The following is a 20,152-nucleotide window of genomic DNA, read 5'->3' on the forward strand; positions in this document are numbered from 1 at the left end:
GTTAGTGTGCAAAACAGACTGTGACATGTGATTGTTTTCTGTGATTGGTGAAGATAAATACAGGCAGGAGGCTGGGAGAACACAGCAAGCCAGGCAGCATCAGGAGGAGGAGGAGAAGTCAACATTTTGGGTATAACCGTTGTTCAGGAATGATTCCTGTTCTACCCTGGATTCCAGCACCTGCAGTTTTTTTTTGCCTCTAACAAAGATAAATACATGCCTCAAGCAATTAGCCTATGTATGATTTATTTTAGAAATGCCTTTGGTGTTGGTGTTTGTGATGTTTTAAAAGGAGGACTTGATCACACAGATGTTCTTCACGCATGTTTTATAAATTTTGATATAAATTGGTGTAAAATATGGCCTGGGCTATTTTGAGTCAGGACTCGGGGTTACATAACCAACTTGATCCCAGGGATTTGACTGTGGTGAGCTACATGGAGGTTGGTTCAGCCTGTACGAGTATTTCAGCCAACTGCAAACATTGGTTGGGATATCTGGTCGGCATTGACAGGTTGGACCGAAGGGTCTGTTTCCATGCTGTGCATCTCTATGACTCTATGACTGGCACATCCAGCCTCTCTGGCTGTGAGCGTTTGGATAGAGGAAGTTGGAGCAGCTCTCTTGCTTTTCTGTCTTCAAGGGGAAGACTTATTTTTTTTAAAACAAATTTGTTTTGCACTGAAGAACCCTGGCTGATGCAGGCATGACCTCTGCCCCTCGTCACTGCTGCCGAGTTTTGAAGAGCGATCCTTCAACTGGCATGAAGCCCTCAGTAATGTTTTCAAGATCCCTAATTCCTAGTTGAGAGCACAGGCTGTCCAACTGTTTAATTTGATATACTTTGTATCCGTTTTACATCTAAAAAATGGGCAGAACGCAATTTCTACCTGTTATGTCAAAGATCATTCCGCATGTTATTATACTTGGAAATAATGCACCATTTTGTGCTCTTCCATGTTCTGCAAATAAGAATTTGGAAGAGCACAAAATATTGACAATATTTCAAATTCACTGCTAATATCCCACCATATCCTTTGGCAGATGGGAAATGACAATTGGGTTAATGTGACATTGACGATGAATTGTCACTTTGGCCTTTAACAATGTCAGTCTTCATTTATTTGTGAAACTTTAGCTGCCTTGAACGAACACCAGACAAGAGTTTTCAATATTAATGTATTGTCCATCTCTTTAAAACTTGGTGGTGTTTGAGGGAGAGGAGCACAATATTTCTGTGTGGACTAAATTCAATGATAACATTAAACTTCGTATAAAGTAACATGATGGGTGAGTGTCAAGAAAATCAGAACAAAAACAACCAGTTTTACTTTATTTTGTTGTAACACGTTAGGAAAAAGATTGTGGTCTCTCAGGCATTTGAATTATTTGAAATATTGTTTATACGTTTGTTAAACAGAAATAGAGAAGGATAGGATCAGGACAGAAGTGTTCGAAAGTGCAGGATTGTTGTCTAGGAACCCAAGTGCTACCTCAAGGATGGAATTTTTAATGTCAACCTTCAATTGCTGAATTTTGATTATTTGTCTGTCTGAGGAGAAGCACACAAGAACAGTGTCATATTCCAGCTTTGGAGCCTAAATTTGAACCCAAAGAAAGTACATTCCTTTTGACCAATGATGAGGAAGGAAGGTGCAGATTGACTGCCCCAATGTTTCAGTTGGAGGGATACAAATTGATTAGATTAGATCAGATTACTTACAGTGTGGAAACAGGCCCTTCGGCCCAACAAGTCCACACCGACCCGCCGAAGTGCAACCCACCCAGACCCATTCCCCTACATTTACCCCTTCACCTAACACTACGGGCAATTTAGCATGACCAATTCATCTAACCTGCACGTCTTTGGATTGTGTGAGAAAACCGGAGCACCCGGAGGAAACCCACGCAGACACAGGGAGAATGTGCAAACTCCACACAGTCAGTCCCCTGAGGCGGGAATTGAACCTGGGTGTCTGGCGCTGTGAGGCAGCAGTGCTAACCAATGTGCCACTGTGCTGCCCACTTGTGCCACTGTGCTGCCCACTGTGCCACCGTGCTGCCCACGGATGTGGATGAAGGGCAGCGAAAGTGGGCAGAGCAGCATTTTGAGAGAAATCTGCAAGGCTTTCTTCGGTTAAAAAAACCCCAACAAACTTCGGATGTTGGAAACAAAATCAGAAATTGCTGGAAAAACTCAGCAGGTCAGGCAGCATCTGTGGAGAGAAAGCAGAGCTAACATTTTGGATCCTCCAGGAGGGTCACTAGACCAGAAGCATTAACCCTGCATTCTCTCCACAAATGCTGCCTGACCTGCTGAGTGTTTGCAGCAATTTCTGATTTTGATTAAGCTTTTGCGCATACATGTTTTGATTTTTAGAAGATTAATTAATGGAAACTGATGTGAGAAATGTCAAAGATTCCTCACTTGTACAGTAAACTATGATAACCCTACTTAGATTAGATTAGATTAGATTACATTACATTACAGTGTGGAAACAGGCCCTTCGGCCCAACAAGTCCACACCGACCCGCCGAAGCGCAACCCACCCATACCCCTAACCTAACACTACAGGCAATTTAGCATGGCCAATTCACCTGACCTGCACATCTTTGGATTGTGGGAGGAAACCGGAGCACCCGGAGGAAACCCACGCAGACACGGGGAGAACGTGCAAACTCCACACAGTCAGTCGCCTGAGGCGGGAATTGAACCCGGGTCTCCGGCGCTGTGAGGCAGCAGTGCTAACCACTGTGCCACCGTGCCACCCACTTCTAACATCCTGCATTGTAAAGTGATTAGCATTACATGTGGCATAAATCTCTGACATTAACAGCTCTGAGAGCAGCAGCCGAATGGTAATGTTACTGGAATATTAATCCAGAACCTTAATTTTAACATATGCAGATGGTCCCTTGAAATGAAGAACGTGAGAAAGAGAGGGACTGTAAGAGGGGAGGGTGAAGTCATTGTAAGTTAAAAGAGGTAGGAAAGGGAAGTTGAAAGGCTAAGGGAAAAACCACTTTTAAAAAAGGGGAAAAGATTCACATTGACAATCTGTAGCTGATGAGTGGTTACACTTTGCCGTCCACTTTGCTTCAAAGTCAAAACTGCTCGTCTCAGTAATGATGACCATAAAACTAACAGCTTGTTATAAAAATTCATCTGCTTCACTAATGTCTTTCAATTTTTATTTTTATTATTCAAATGAATATTCTTTTAAAAATTTACATATAACTCATTCTACCATTACAATCTCACCAGGATAACTGTTCTGGCTCAATGAAGTGTGTGTGAGTGTGAGTGTGTGTGTGTGTAGCACGATAAGAGCAGTACTAGGCATACCTACAAATATGATGCCCACTTGGGTGAAGTTTTAGCATAGGACTACATATGTACTATCCACAAAAAGCAGGCCAAATCCAATTTAGCCATTACCATTCCATCAAATTACTTTCAAACTTGAGCAATGGTGTCATTGATCGTGTCATGACATTATTTAGTAAAATTTGAATAATTGATGCACAGTTTAGGTTCAGCCCCAATCTCTTGGCTCTAGATCTCACTATAGCTTCAGTCCAGGCTGCGACAACAGAATTGATTTTAAGGTGAGATGAGAGTGACTGCTATTGACCTCAAGGCAGTATTTGACTGAGCGTAACTTCAAGAAGCCCCAGTAAAATTGAATTCAGTGGAAGTCAGGTATTGGTCTTCCCTGGTCAAAGGCATATGCAGCACAAAGAAAGACGATTGGGGTTATTCAAGATGAATTATCTCAGCCCTAGAACTTTGCTGCAGGAGTTTCTGAGGACGAGTTCCTGGTCTTATCGACCTTTAATTGCTTCATCCATGATTGCCTTCATCATAAGAGCAGGGGTTGTATTTTAGAGCACCATATCCCTGCATTCCACACCCTCCTCCATCCCTCCAAACATAAAAAGCAGTCGCTATCCTACAGGTGACAAACCTAGCCCCCAGCAGCCCTTGGTCACTAGAAGCAAATTTAATTACCTAAGCATGCGATTTTTCAATCTTGTCTGGGGAACATAGCCTGCCTTCGAGAGCTCCTAACCAATCTGTTTTTTCAGTGTCTGCATAACCATAGCAGTGCCAGGTTTGAGTGATGGCCTTTGCTGGAACCCCAGGCACTGCCTGAACATGAAAGCCATACAGCTGGACTTCAAAATAAATTGAGGATATTGGCTGGAGCTGTTGGCTGACTCCAGTGAAGGAGACAAGGGGAGAAGTGGGAATTCCATTTTTCAGAGGGGTCATGATAAGGAATAATCATGTTGTGAGGAATGGCTGCCTCCTGTGGACACAGGGGCTCCCCAAAAGAGTCTCCTCTCCCCTTGTCCCATCCCCAGGCAGGGGTGCTAATCAGGTGGGCTGCTTTGGCCTGGATGGTATTGAGCCTTTTGAGTGTTAGATTAGATTAGATTACTTTACAGTGTGGAAACAGGCCCTTCGGCCCAACAAGTCCACACCGACCCGCCGAAGCGCAAACCACCCATACCCCTACATTTACCCCTTACCTAACACTACGGACAATTTAGCATGGCCAATTCACCTGACCTGCACATCTTTGGACTGTGGGAGGAAACCGGAGCACCCGGAGGAAACCCACGCAGACACGGGGAGAATGTGCAAACTCCACACAGTCAGTCGCCTGAGGCGGGAATTGAACCCGGGTCTCTGGCGCTGCGAGGCAGCAGTGCTAACCACTGTGCCACCGTGCCGCCCTGTTGTTGGAACTGCACTCATCCAAGCAAGTGGGGAGTATTCTATCACACTCCTGATTTGCAAATTGCAGATGATGGACAGGCTTTGAGGAATCAGGAAGTGAGTGACTCATTGCAGCATTCCCAGTCTCTGGCCACATTATTTATTTGACTGCTGTCAGTAAAATGGAGACAGAGGCAGAATAGTGTGCTCCAGTGGTCACTAATTGATCATTTTAGGACTCAACTGCATCTAGGGCAGATTGGCTGCCTGATGCCTTCCTACCTAGTGTAAAATGGGAGGTAGGGTGGACGTGAAAGACTATGCACTGCATTTTATAAGAGCCCTGTCTTCAAAATGCTGGCAGAGGGGCTCTCTGTAAAATTCAGCTCCAGAAATGGGAATGTTCATTGATGGTTGCAGATTGTTCAGTGCCATTCATAAGTTCTCATACTAAAGCAGTCCATATCCATATGGAGCAAGACCTGGGTATCATCCAGGCTTTGGTTGATAACTGGCAATTGACATTATTGCCTCACAGGTGCCAGGCAATGACAATCTCCAATAAAGTAGGATCTAATCATTTCCCTCTGTTACCTAATGACTTTGCCTTTGTTGAATCACCACTTACAACATTCAGGGATTACCATTGACCATAAACTGAACTGGAGCAAACAAATAAATAATGTGGCCAGAGGCTGGGAATGCTGCATTTGTGCTTTGCATTTGAATTGGGGAAGCACAGAAAAATCACTCTGGACAGTTCCACATTTACTTTCGATGAGAACCAAGTTGTTCATAACATAATCAGGAACAGAAAAGGTAAGTGTGATAAACAATGTATATGTTTGCAATGAGTATGCGCACATTTTTCTCCATGCAATCCTCAATTGCAGTGCATACAGTAGCAATCCCTGGTGAGACGTTTTGTGGCTACAGAATATGTTCAGTTTTCTCGAGTCAGTTAGTGGATGCCACATACTTTAATGTTCATAGATATGAAGGTACTTTTTGAGATATTTGAAGTATGTGACAGGAACATTGATGGAAGAACTGGTGAGTGAATGTTTTATGTTTGGGCGAATGAATGACATGGGTGCAAAAGAGGGGAAAATAACTCTGTATTGATTTTGTGTTATTGACATCCATCATGTAGCATGGAATGGATTCTTCTCCTGCAACTCTTTGATCATTTGTTATCCTTGGCAGGAGCAACCTGTTTAAGCTTTCAGGCAGGCGTTTGCTCTGATCTAGGCAGTTTGTGAGGAGGGAGTTTGGTTTGCAGCAGGACTTATGGATATGGTCCTAAAATTTGAAATCTAGTTTTATATTCCAAGATGCTAGATGTTTATATCTCTTCTCCTAATTGGTTGCTGTTTCTCTTTGCCAGGGAAATCTATTAGTCTTATAATGGATGAGCACAGTAGCTCCTTGGACAGCACCCAGGCTGGCCGAGCCAGACAGAACGTCATTAAGTGTGGATGGCTGAGAAAGCAAGGCGGCTTTGTCAAGACTTGGCACACACGGTGGTTTGTGCTGAAGGGGGACCAGCTCCATTATTATAAGGATGAAGAAGAAAACAGGCCACTGGTAAGTAGGCCGTTTCCAAAGTAAATATCAGGTATCAGGTCAATTTAGTGTAAAATGTAGTAGTGCCCTACTTGAAGTGATTAAGATGTGGTTATTTCAGCTATTATCTCACACAGGATTACAAGGTACTGTCATATATTTTTATGTTAATTGTTTATTGGTGTGCCCTAAAGTATTAGACTTGCTTCTCCTTTGCATTTTTGTTTAAAGTTTGCTGTGATTTTTGAAAGAGAGTTGTGTGGCCTCACTACCAATGATTTTGAGCTTTCGAAATAAAAGAGAAGATCTGTCCAAATAAAATATAAATTTGCTGTACTGCATGTCATAATTCCAGTTTGTCAGAGTGACATTTCTGAGGCTTTCAGGTTGCCAATTTTATTATTAAAACAATTACGGTAACAACAGAAGGAAAACCAATGGGAAAACAATCGCACGTTGGCTAAAAGTATCTATTATTTTTTACTGAAGTGTAGCATTATTGGTGAGACCCTCTTGCAGCTGAATACTTGCTATTTTGTTAGTGGATAGCACATGCATTCAGTGATTTTGCAAGCTCTATGCTTCCAGAGCTGGAAATCCATCAACAGGAATAAGAAATGAAATTCTAAAACAACACCATTTAAAGATTAGGGAAGAATCCCTGGGAAATAGCAAGGCTGGAAAAAGTGGCTGTCAGTAGCTTACTAAATAAATACAGGAGCTACTATACCAGAAAGCTTTGACTTTGATTCAGTGATCGTTGGTGTTCTGAAATGATCAGTGCATCATTTGAAATCGATTGTTGTAATCTGGAACAAATCCTGATGACAAACTATGCACGGAATTAAAATCTTGATGGTATTGATCTATCATCTCATCATCCTTCCTGTCCTCTATCCCACTGGTCTCCAGTGGCTTGTCTCCTTGCAGAAGCCCAGCACTCAGCCAGACTGGGACTGGATCACCCTTTAACTAACCACCCTCCTCCACCAACAATTCTCAGTCCTCTCACCTCCAATGACTCTTCATGCCCCCCACTCTCCACCCCACAGACTCCCTGAAATTATTTCCCTGATAACTCACCACGGCCAGAGGTTCCATGTTGGATCAGAGTAGAATGAGCCTCCAGCATATTCCGGCTTGTTTAACCTGAGTGGAGGGGGTGTTAGAGGTGGGGGCCTGAGGCAAGCGTTGGATGTGAGAGTGGGGTGTGAAAGAGGGCAGAGGGAGGGGAGAGAGGTGGAGATGACACAAAGGTTAGAGTGGAGTGGAAGTGGGGGAAGGGGGGCTGATGGGATAAAGGGAGGTGGAGGACGTTAATAATAGATAATATTTCAATACTGTTTTACATTGCTAATTATAGTGTTTATGATAACTAATAGAACAAATAACAGTATAATGATCACTATAGTAGTTTGTCTATGCTAAACAATCATACTCTTCACGGCATTGCAGCTGGGAATTTGAAACATGTCTCAGACATTCTAATATCTAGTTTTAAATAAAATTCTTCCTTAATCTCTTCTAGACTGAGGAATGTGTCATAACCATAGAGTCATAGAGATGTACAGCACAGAACCTTACCCTTCAGTCCAACTCATCCATGCCGACCAGATATCTTCACCTAATCTAGTCCCATTTTCCAGCAGTTGGCCCATATCTCTCTAAACCCTTCCTATTCATTTACCCATCCGGCTTTACCTAGTCTTTTAAATCCTGCAATTGTACCAGTCCAACCACTTCCTCTGGCAGTTCATTCAACACACGCACCACACTCTATGTGAAAAAGTTGCCCCTTAGGTCCCTTTTGTATCTTTCCCCTCTCACCTTAAACAAATGCCTTCTATTTCTGGACACCCCCACTCCAGGGAAAAAGAGCTTGTCTATTTACCCTCCAGGAAAAACAGCCCCTGTTCAGCCTCTCCCTATATCTCAAATCCTCCAACCCTGGAATCATCCTTGTAAATCTTTTCTGAACCATTTCAAGTTTCACAACATCCTTCCAATAAGAAGGAGACCAGAAATGCACCAAAAGTGGCCTAACCAATGTCCTGTCCAGCCACAACATGACCTCCCAACTCCTACAGTCAATACTCTGACCAATAAAGGAAAGCATACCAAACGCCTTCTTCACTATCCTATCTACCTGTGACTCTACTTTCAAGGAACTATGAACCTGCGCTCCAAGGTCTCTTTGTTCAGCAACACTCCGCAGGACCTTACCATTAAGTGTATAAGTCCTGCTCTGATTTGCCTTTCCAAAATGTAGCACATTTATCTTAATTAGTCTTTCATGCTATTGTTTCATTTTTTTTCCTTGTCAGTTGGTGCCAATGATTTCAGCTGAGCACTGCTGACCACTTTAAAACTGAGTAAATGTTTGCAATTGTGTGCTGAGTGCTGCGTGATTTCATTTCACGGCCATTGATTTCAATAGACCACGATGAGAAACAGTTCCTGCACCCTGTGTATTTTTCGACCAAAGCATGCACTTTCCCTCATTATTCATCAGCAGCACATGAAATGCTAATCCATCCCACATTAATTCACTCAAAATCGCAAGCATTAGTTAACCTTGATTCAGAACCTGGGCACAGTAACATGAATGCTCTTTCTCCTTGTGACTAAGTTGTTGAGATAAAACAGTTTAATTAAAAATCACCATTATTGAATATGCTGGAGGCTCATTCTTGAGGTGGTATTGGGATCAAGGCTGTATTTTAGCAATTCATTTTATTCTGCAGTAGGTAATTAGTTTTACTTTAACACACTGTGACAGTTTACGCATTTTGACGTGCTCTTGCAAAATCATAAAGGCTAATCTGAAAGAAAGCAGAAACACAGATGATACTGGAAATACTAAGGAAGAGCAATTACAGATTTATTCCACTCAAACACCCCATCTTAGAATATCATTGACTATTAAGTTCTGCTTCATGCAGCTATCTTCCCAGTGGTAATGTGTCTGCATTTGCTTCTTGGGCTATAGTTGGTGTACAAAGATTGCTATTCCTTCGTTTTCACAGGTGAAAAATATGAAGTTCCCAAACATAAATCTTGATAGCAATACATATTGGTTCATCACAACACAAGAACAGAGCTTCTCCAGTACTGGCAGTGACTTGGCGAGACAAAAGTTTTGTTCACTAATAAAAATCTGTGTTTTTCAGGATGTGGAAACATGGTATGGGGCCAAAATTCCTATCTTCTGTAATTAGAGTGAAAAGAGGGTGTGAACATACAGTGATGCAGGGGAAATATTTCAAAGGACCACAGCAGGCCCAGACAGAGTTCAGCAGAGTTCACAGATCCACCTGAGGGTTAAAAGTAGAACAAGAATCCCTCCAAGAATGAAAAATAAGAAATGTTGATTGGACTTGTTCACAAATTTATCGTTGTTGTAGTTTGTCATTATAATAGAATATTGAGATACCGTCAGTTCTTCTATAGCGTGATGGTTGCGTCCTTGCATAGCCCTGTGTTATAGAAAAATCAGGCTTTCGAAACTGTGCTTGCAGTGTTAGCACTGTAGCCGTGTTGCAGCCAACTCACGTTTTGAAAGCTTGCGCTGTAGAAGCAGCATCCTCAATTCGTCAGTCGCTTAACAGCGAATTCGCATTGAGAAAATGTGCATGAAAACAGAGCAACCTCCCCCCATGCCCTCACCCGTAGTTCTGAAAGGGTGGTAAAGGTTGCGGATTGATTTTCTAGATCAGGGTGATTATGAGGGCGAGGCCCTCTGCCACACACTCCTGTCCTTCCTGGATGCCCCGCCCTGAATGAGATTAACTTTTGAATATTTGATTCAGGACATTGGCGAAAACTATTTTCCAACAAATTAAAACAGAAAACACTGGAAGATTCATTTGTCAAGTCAGTGAAGGCTTGTGATTGAAATATCGAAGTTGGAGGCTTTAATTCTTGTGCAAATTGTGGCGATAGTTAAAGGCAAAGACCTGAAGTTCATGCCACTTCATGTTTAATACAGTTTCCTTGAACAGTGAAAAAAAAAATTCAGTGCAGATGATATATGTCCCTGACCTTCACCAGCTGATATTGGGGAATGCAACCACATTCCTAACACAAGTTACTTGGACATGCAAAAGGCCTACAGCAAACAACTTTGGGCAAAGCAAATGCTCTGTATACTTATTGTAGTAAATTCTAAATGTATTGAAAAGAATGCGTTTAGAATTTGACTAGGACTAATACCAAAGAGCTCCCCCATCCTGGAATCCTGCCTGACAACACTCCCACAGAAATTCCTTCAGTCACGGAAATCTTGACAATGGCCTGAATTTTGAATTCCAATCTTCATATTATGCAGATGGGAGTTTGCTGCAGTTTGATTGAAGTCAACAACAAAAGGCTATCTGCTGAATAACTAGAATTGCAGAAGCTGAGTTTTTTTTTAACGGGTACAGTGCCTGGTATCAGAGTTTTCAAAAAAATATTTTTCCACCAATTTGTTCCTCAAAAACATTTGCTTCAGAAGATTTGTGGCCATCCTGCCATGACTTTGAGAGGTGTATGCTGAAACAACTGGAAATTTGACAGAGACCCAGATGTGCAGGATTCTGGTCATGCATTGAGCACTCCATGGCAGTGTCCTGGAGTTGGGGTCTCCATTTATCCTAAACATGAAGACCAAACCACAAGAAGGACCAGGCTGATGTGACCAAGCCTATTCCAGATGTTCCCCTGTCCTCACCCTCAATGGGACATGGTTTAGTGTGGGTAAAGATTTGCTAACCCACGATAGGCCCACAAAAGCAAATTGGCCAAATTGTACCAGGACACCCAGCATTCTCCGAGCAGCTCACAAACTGGGTCAGACAGCACGCAGACAATGGACTACGCTTTAAGCTCCCATGGACATGACAGAGATCTCAAAGCCCTAAGGGCAGTTTCACAACCCAGCAACACCAAAGCCACACAAAGAGCAGGACAGACAGAAAGGCACCACAGGACAATGGAAGCACCTCACCACTCCAGAAAAGACTTTAACACCTACCTGTGAAGATGAATGTCAGGATGCTGTCAGGATGTTGCATTGTGTGAAGGAACAGGACATTTATCCAATAAACTGTTTTCCAATTAGCATCCTTGCAACTAAATTACTCCATTTCTCGAAACATTGTAGTTTCCCATTTCTTAATCAGTGTCATTGTGCAGCATTACTATAAAAGTAGTCTCAGCCTCAGCTCTGGGAGGAGAAATCTGATCTACCTGTAACAGACTGTCAGTTCTGTGTCAGCCTAGGTCAATTTCTCTTCCAGCAATATTGCTTGCAATAAACTGTTTGTCAATTTCACTTCGAGCTGTGTTTTGTGATCTCTAACCTATTGGGCAAATTTTACTGACGTTTAGTATTACTCTAGGCCTCCAGGACAGCCCATTTCACCTGCTATCTGATTTGGGACAGACCATCATGGTCAATCTTGGTGATTCCTGACAGGTTCGGAACTGTTGCTAGGATCACTGTTGCAAAGCTTTGTTCTTAAGTTGCTAAAACTGGAGGTTTAATTTTGTGTTCTTATTTTTGATGGAAGTTAAATAATACAAAATGAAAAATCTGAAAATGCGGAAAACAAATGTGGTATTTTTAAAGTGGTTAATGTAGAACTGGCACTAACTTCAGACATCGCCTGCACTGTAAACCAGGAAGATCAGAAATACTGCTGCAGGCCTCCAAAGCCTAAAACATAAATGCACATTTCTCTGTTGGCACTCAGCCATCTACACTTCAGCTTCACATTGTCACAGCTGGACACAGGCTCTTCAACACTTCTACTGACTAAGTAGCTTGTTAGCTGCTTGCGAACAATAAAGTGGGGGGGGGGGTGTCATTAAAGCTGATCTTCTGACTAGCTACTACTTTTCATTATCGTTTAATGAGCTTAGTGTTTTCTCCATTGTTTGTCCCTCCAATGTTTCTCAGTCACCAGAACTAGGAGTATTGCTCAAGGTGTGCTCTGTGCAGTTTGATTAAAGCTTTGCACTGTTTGCCTGGATGGAGCTTTTACAGTATTTTGTTGCTCAGGTGATCACTGCTCAGGATTAGCTGAAACTTTTGACTGTTTATAGTGTCCGAAATCTCTTTCAGATACACTTTTTGAAGCCAACTTTGGAATGTACTGGGATTGGGTTTGATTCTGAAAAGAATGCGTGACCATTAAGAAAGTTTTCGTGTGGTTTGATTAACATGCTGGTGGCTCTGGGCAGTCATATAGTCAGAGAGATGTTCAGCACCGAAACAGACCCTTCGGTCCAACTTGTCCATGTCGACCAGATATCCCAACCCAATCTAGTCCCATTTGCCACCACTTGGCCCATATCCCTCTGAAACCTTCCTATTCATATACCCATCCAGATGCCTTTTAAATGCTATAATTGTACCAGCCTCCACCATTTCCTCTGGCAGCTCATTCCATACATGCACCACCCTCTGTGTGAAAACGTTGCTTTTTATATCTATCCCCTCTCACATCCTTACCCTGAGCCAATGCCCTCTGGACTCCCTTACCCAAGGAAAACACCTTGTCTATTTTCCCTATCCATGCCCCTCATGATTTTATAAACCTCTATAAGGTCACCCCTCAGCCTCTGACACTCCAGGGAAAACAGCCCCAGCCCATTCAGCCTCTCCCCAGAGCTCAAATCCTCCAACCCTGGCAATATCCTTGTAAAGCTGAAAATGTGTTGTTGGAAAAGCACAGCAGGTCAGGCAGCATCCAAGGAGCAGGAGAATCGACGTTTCGGGCATGAGCCCTTCTTCAGGAATCAGGAATATCCTTGTAAATGCAAGTTAGTTAGCTCAGTTGGATGGATGGCTGGTTTGCAATGCTGAAAAAAGCCAACAGTATGGATTCAATTCTTACACTGGCTAAGGATCCCACGAAGGACTCTACTTTTCAACCTGTCCCCTGACTCTGCTTCTTAACCTGGGTCGTGGTGACCCTCAGTTTCAAACCACCACCAGTTGTCTCTCTGTAACAAGAGAACAGGTCGTTCTGCGTTAACTCAAGTTTCATTAATGTGAATTCACTATAACACAACTGGCGAATTTGGGAATCTGTTTCGGAAGTGCAAAGTTTTAACACGATTCGGCCCCATTAGTTTAAATTGTGCTTCTGTTACACAATTTTCTTATAACACGGGATTCCATGAGAACAGATCTACTACGTTATAGCAGAACTGACTGTAGTCTGATGGTCTGGTAAGACTTTGGTGACTTTACCTATGGTTAGCACCATCAGCTTTTCATAGGAACCTTTATCACATCGATACACTCTGAGAGCAGATTTTCTGCAAGCTTGGTTTTGGCTTGGTTGAAGGTGTGATGTTAATTACACATCTGACAATGAAGAACTACTGAACTTTTACACGTTTTATTCCTTCTCTTATATGTGTAAAACTTAACTGCATTAAGGCATGGGTTTTTACCTGAAGACAGTGAAGAGGGTAGGGTGCGAGATTAAGGTGGGCAAGTGATGAAACCCTTCCCAATTTGAATGGTAAGAACTGATCAATATTGGTTTAATTGCTGTTTTCTGACTGCAGCTAGGAAGTTTGGGAGGCTGGCATTGTGCGCACGGTCACAGCGGGGAGCAGCAAAGGGGATGAGGGAACTGAAGGTTATTGGAGAGGGTTGGGGAGGCAAACGGAGGCCATGTAGAGGGTATGCAGATGGAGAACAGAGGTGTGCGGGTGGTCGTAGGAGATTAAATGCTTGAGGTATCTAAATAAGACTAGGGTGGGTGGGAAGTGGTGAGATAACAAATGTGATGAGAGGATTCATGGTGAGAAGAAAATGCTTTGTTTGGCGAGGTGGCAGTCAGGGTAGTCAAGTGTATAATACCTTTTGGTTTTTACCACAGTGAACATAAATTCTTATATTCTCCAACGGGTTGAGGAGGGTCATCATTCAGAATCAAAGCTGTATAAGGTCATGTTGAATAATTGCTAGATTTCGCTTATAGCTCATCCTCAGAATGACATCTGATAATAAATATCAGACCTCTGATAAGTTTGGAGGACCAGGGATGGACAGGGGAAATTTGGAGGTAAAAACAATGACTGCAGATGCTGGAAACCAGATTCTGGATTAGTGGCCTGAACTGGAAGAGCACAGCAGTTCAGGCAGCATCCGAGGACAGGCAAAATCCGAGGACAGGCAAGATGAAAGATCGTTAGGGGACTGGGGCCAGAAGGTATCAGCAGCCGCGAGAGGCCCATAAAAGCAGCACTCCATCTTGTTGACCCCCAAATGACCCTTGCCTGGCTGACACACTTGACTAAAACCTCACTCCATCAAGAGTAAACTCCCAGGGGTAGGAGGGAGGAGGCTGTCAGCGATTTAAATGGTTCATGAATGGCCATGTCTCCCCTACTGCTTGTCCTGTGTCCAGTTTCCAACTGATCAATTCTATAAATTAATGATAATTTAAAACATCGCTTCCCATGCCTTAGATTGTAACAAATCCCATTCACCCATCATGATTTTATAAACCTCGGCACCTGCAGATCAGTTCCCAGCTTTGCAATGGCTTGGTTTTAAAATTCTCATCTTTATTTTCATACCATGGTCCCTCCCTGTCCTATCGCTGTGACTTACTCCAGCCTTGCAGCACTCTAAGATTGCAGCATTTATTGTTCTCTCTGTATGCAGCCTTTTACTGTATGCAGTTTACTGAGTCCCTGGGAGATTGCTGCAAAGCTGTGTGTGTGCTAGAAGGGAGCACAACCTGTTATTCGCTGCACGTGGCTGCATAACCATATACCAGAGGAAGCATTGTTTGCATTGCTCCCATCCTGGCCCTTAACCATCTTTAATGTTAATTACTCTGCCATTGAAGGCCATGCCTTTGGCTGTCAAGGCTGCCGCCTCTATGAACCCCTCCATTCCTCCACCTCATTTCTCTGCTTCAATTCTCCTTTGAAATGCCCCTTAAATCCTACATTTAATCAGGATTTTGGTCACTTGCGTTTTTGGTCACCATTGCTTGTATGGCTTGGTCTCAACTTTTATTTGGTAATCTTCCTGCTGAAAGTTTTACGACATTAGGGGTAGATGGATGAGGTTGGACGGCTGGACGAGGTTGCTGATACCTCCCCATGATCCATTGACTCCAATGTGATCATTCGCAATGCCTTCCACACTTTCTTACTAGGCTCTGTTAATACTTTGAGAAAGTGAGGATTGCAGATGCTGGAGATCAGTATTGGAAAGCGTGGTGCTGGAAAAGCACAGCAGGTCAGGCAGCATCCAAGGAGCAGGAGAATCAACATTTCAGGCATAAGGCATTGTCTCTCAATACTTTGTGTTAAGTATCATCAAACCCAGAAATCAATCTGTTTTCAGTTCTGTCACCCTGTAGGACTACCCTGTCGTTCATTTTGAATATCTGAATTTTGCCTTTCTACTTTTACACAGGGACACATTGTTCCTCAGTTTTCTTAGGCTATATTGGGAGAATTTAGTATTGTGGTCACACTTTCAGCTTCAAGCCATTTGTACCTTTTTATGCTCTTGCCTCTTTGCTTGCTATTGTATCACTGAAAGCATATCTTACAGTTTTGTTTGCCTCTGCACCTGTCTTTTTTTATTGATCTCTCTTTGCATCTCAGAATAATCTTTTTAATCCTCAATCTTTACTCATCAATCTGAATAAACAGCCAAATTACCCAGTGACTTTTCAATTGGATGTTCAGTCTCTAGAGAGGAAGATGCAGGCTTTTTTGAAAAAGAAAATCCATTAGTTTCCTTTATAATGGGAGAGAACTGGAACACCTTTCAGTATTGGTAGGTTGCAGATTTTAAAATAATGCTCCCATTTTGTAAGCAACATGATACAATCACAAAAATATCAGGACTGTGGCTATCGTTATTTGTAAGTAGTAACAGTTAATGGAATCTTAGAAGTTAGTGATGAAAGTCATGAAATAGGTACTAACATATCAGTCGATTCTCCTGCTCCTTGGATGCTGCCTGACCTGCTGGGCTTTTCCAGCACCACACTCTCGATGATTAATATATCAGTGTCAGCTAAGATCCTGCTGCTGTTCGTCTCCTTAAGGTTGTGCTTTCATTGTTTGTAGAGAAAGGGAGACAGGGAACTATTCATGTGGACGGTTTACTGTCGAGCAGGAATGCCCTACAGATCAGTGTGTACCGAAATACTAGATGCACCAGACAGTCACATACAAAATATATGTAATTTATAACATTTTTGGGATGTGCTGATACTCATTTTTAGGCGCTGACTTGTCCTAAACCAAAATTTTCATTCGTATTTTTCTCTGATTTGGAAACGAGATTTTTACTGTCTCAATGTGCTGTTTTCTTCACTGGTACGGCAAGGACTGGAACTGCTGCCCAACATAACTACTGTTATGTGTGTGTGTGTATCAGGAGAGGGGGTGGGCGACAACTCCTTTTGTCAGGCTTTGAACAGAAACAACAGAAAGACTTATCCAAGGTATAAGACCGGCAGGTGGACCCTCACCCTCTTGAATGATAATCACTGTCGGGTAAAAACAGTGACTGCAGATGCTGGAAACCAGATTCTGGATTAGTGGTGCTGGAAAAGCACAGCAGTTCGGGCAGCATCCGAGGAGCAGGAAAATCGATGTTTCGGGCAAAAGCCCTTCATCAGGAATACAGGCAGAGTGCCTGAAGCGTGGAGAGATAAATGAGAGGAGGGTGGGGGTGGGGGGAGATTAGCATAGAGTACAATAGGAGAATGGGGGTGGGGATGAAGGTGATAGGTCAGGGAGGAGGGTGGGGGAAGGTAGCAAAGAGTACAATGGGTGGATGGGGGTGGGGATGAAGGTGATAGGTCAGAGAGGAGGGTGGAGTGGATAGGTGGAAAAGAAGATAGGCAGGTAGGACAAGTCATGGGGACAGTGCTGAGCACCAAGTTTGGAACTGGGGTGAGGTGGGGGAAGGGGTAATGAGGAAATTGTTGAAGTCCACATTGATGCCCTGGGGTTGAAGTGTTCCGAGGCGGAAGATGAGGCGTTCTTCCTCCAGGCGTCTGGTGGTGAGGGAGCGGCGGTGAAGGAGGCCCAGGACCTCCATGTCCTTGGCAGAGTGGGAGGGGGAGTTGAAATGTTGGGCCACAGGGCGGTGTGGTTGATTGGTGTGTGTGTCCCAGAGATGTTCCCTAAAGTGCCCTGCTAGGAGGCGTCCAGTTTCCCCAATGTAGAGGAGACCACATCGGGAGCAACGGATACAATAAATGATATTAGTGGATGTGCAGGTAAAACTCTGATGGAAATTTTTACCTGCACATCCACCAATATCATTTATTGTATCTGTTGCTCCCGATGTGGTGTCCTCTACATTGGGGAGACTGGACGCCTCCTAGCAGAGCACTTTAGGGAACATCTCTGGGACACCCGCACCAATCAACCACACCACCCTGTGGCCCAACATTTCAACTCCCCCTCCCTCTCTGCCGAGGACATGGAGGTCCTGGGCCTCTTTCACCGCCGCTCCCTCACCACCCGACGCCTGGAGGAAGAATGCCTCATCTTCCGCCTCGGAACACTTCAACCCCAGGGCATCAATGTGGACTTCAACAGCTTCCTCATTTCCCCTTCCCCCACCTCACCCCAGTTCCAAACTTCCAGCTCAGCACTGTCCCCATGACTTGTCCTACCTGCCTATCATCTTTTCCACCTATCCACTCCACCCTCCTCTCTGACCTATCACCTTCATCCCCACCCCATCCACCCATTGTACTCTTTGTTACCTTCCCGCACCCTCCTCCCTGACCTATCACCTTCATCCCACCACCATTCACCTATTGTACTCAATGCTACTTTCTCCCCACCCCCACCCTCCAGGCTCCACCCTTCAGGCTCTCTGCCTGTATTGCTGATGAAGGGCTTTTGCCCGAAACATCGATTTTCCTGCTCCTCGGATGCTGCCTGAACTGCTGTGCTTTTCCAGCACTACTAATCCTGATAATCACTGGTGTAATAAAACAGGATGTTATCTGGAAGTCTTGCTATGTGGAGATGAATTGAATAAAGGTAAAAATGTTCCTCCTTTGGGATTCTCTTTAAAGAACTCATTCATGATTGAAGTCTCATGAATTCAATAGCTCTAAAGAATGGAATTTGACAGGTGCAAAATATCTAAAACTAAAAACCTGATCCGCGTACACATCTCTCTGTTTCTAACAGAGTTAGCTTGGGGTGGGTCCCCAGTCAGTTTTCAGGTCAGTAAAACATTTGAAGGTGGATGCATGCTTCCGTTTGACATGGGTTTTCATTTTAAACATGGGAGGCTGGGTGTCCCAATGATTAGGAATTCTGAGAGGAGGCATAAACAGGTGGCACCAAGAGGTACATGCATTTGCAACACCGCCTGAGGCCCACAAGGAGTACTCCAATGACCTAATCTCATTACACATTCCATGATACGCTGATACCAATCCAACAATCTCCTAACAATCTCCAAATCCTGTTGTCTTACACCTCCCCCCCTGCAAACTGCTCCTATTTCTGATCACCAACCTCCCCCATTTCCAATGACCACAATCTCATCTTGGTTCTCTCCATCGACCCCCTGTTCCCCAGTCTTCATGGTCTAAACCCCATCTCAGATTTCCCTTTTCCTGATCTGACTCCTAAACATAATTTCCCCACTCCAGTTTCCAATTTACCGCTAATCATCCCTCACCTTCTTTCCCATCCAAGAGGAAGTGATTTGATGCCTAATTTCCGCCACGTAACTGGATAACCTGTTTCTGTCTGGAAATCTTGCCATCATTTCTCATTTCATAGCCCCAGGTCGATAGTGAGGCTAAATGCCTTTTAAAAGTGGCAGAAAAGCTTTTGTATCTATTTGGAATTATGATGAATGAAATGAGCAGCAAGATGACACTTCCCAATTAATTTCAATCATTGGGTTATATTGTTTTTGTGTATATATGGTAGCAGCCTCGCCAAAGATTGATTTGTGGATATGGCACCCTTTGAATATTATATCTCAACTGTTTGCATTTTTTTTTGTGTCTGGAATTCTACTCTGCCCTCATACTTTGGATAAATATGGCACCAGAGCCAGTGTGTGTGCAAGGCAAATGAGTCCAATGTGTTTTGCTGGGCCCTTTCTCAACACAAAGTTGCATATTTTATTTCAGAGAAATGAGGAGGTATTTCTGCCCTAAGGGTTGTGAATCTGTGGTATTCTTTAACACAGAGGGCTGTTGATGCTGGGTCACTGACACTCAGACGCACCTCAGTAGAATATATATAGTACCACAGTATATAGGGATGAACTCTATAACCCATCTATTCAATGTGAGCATGGCTAATGTGATAATCCTCAGCTCATCTTAACTACCTTTTCCCCATAATCCTCAATTCCCTTACTGATTAAAAATCTGTCTCAGCCTTGAATATACTTGACCCAGTCTCAATAGCCCTCTGTGATATTCAAGGCTGAGACAGATTTTTAATCAGTAAGAGAACCGAGGATTATGGGGAAAAGCTAAGTAAGTGGATCTGAGGATTATCACATTAGCCATGCTCATATTGAATAGATGGGCTGAATTGCCTACTTCTTCCCCATCATATACTATGGTATTATATACATTCTACTGAGATGGGTCTGAGTGTCAGTGAACCTGGACAAATCACACAAGGGCTGTCCTATTAAGCTCCCAAAATAGTTCTATAAATTATTTTTGCTGCTGCTGCTATGTACCCTCTCTGCTTCTTGCTGCAAAGGTGGCCTCTACTGTCCTCATCCATCACCACTCACCTCCTCCTAGCCAAGCTCATCGTCACTTTGAACAACTTTCTCCTTTGACTCCTCTTTCTTTCCTGAGATCAAAACAGTGT

General features: G+C 43.3%; 1 protein-coding gene across 3 annotated transcripts in view; it reads left to right on the forward strand.

Annotated features, from left to right (window-relative positions):
• The window catches only part of arhgap24 (Rho GTPase activating protein 24), a 453,346-nt gene that overhangs the window by 101,913 nt on the left and 331,281 nt on the right, over positions 1–20,152 (forward strand). For all 3 annotated transcript variants that reach the window (XM_043696029.2, XM_087985819.1, XM_087985826.1), the window contains exon 2: positions 6,114–6,313. In XM_043696029.2, the coding sequence (XP_043551964.1) occupies positions 6,134–6,313 (180 nt within the window). In that variant the 5' untranslated portion in view covers positions 6,114–6,133. The remainder of the gene's footprint in view (positions 1–6,113; positions 6,314–20,152) is intronic.

This window comes from Chiloscyllium plagiosum, unplaced genomic scaffold (assembly GCF_037043375.1).
Source record: "Chiloscyllium plagiosum isolate Xiang-an unplaced genomic scaffold, Cpla_swu_hap1 HiC_scaffold_1, whole genome shotgun sequence".
Classification (NCBI taxonomy): domain Eukaryota; kingdom Metazoa; phylum Chordata; class Chondrichthyes; order Orectolobiformes; family Hemiscylliidae; genus Chiloscyllium; species Chiloscyllium plagiosum.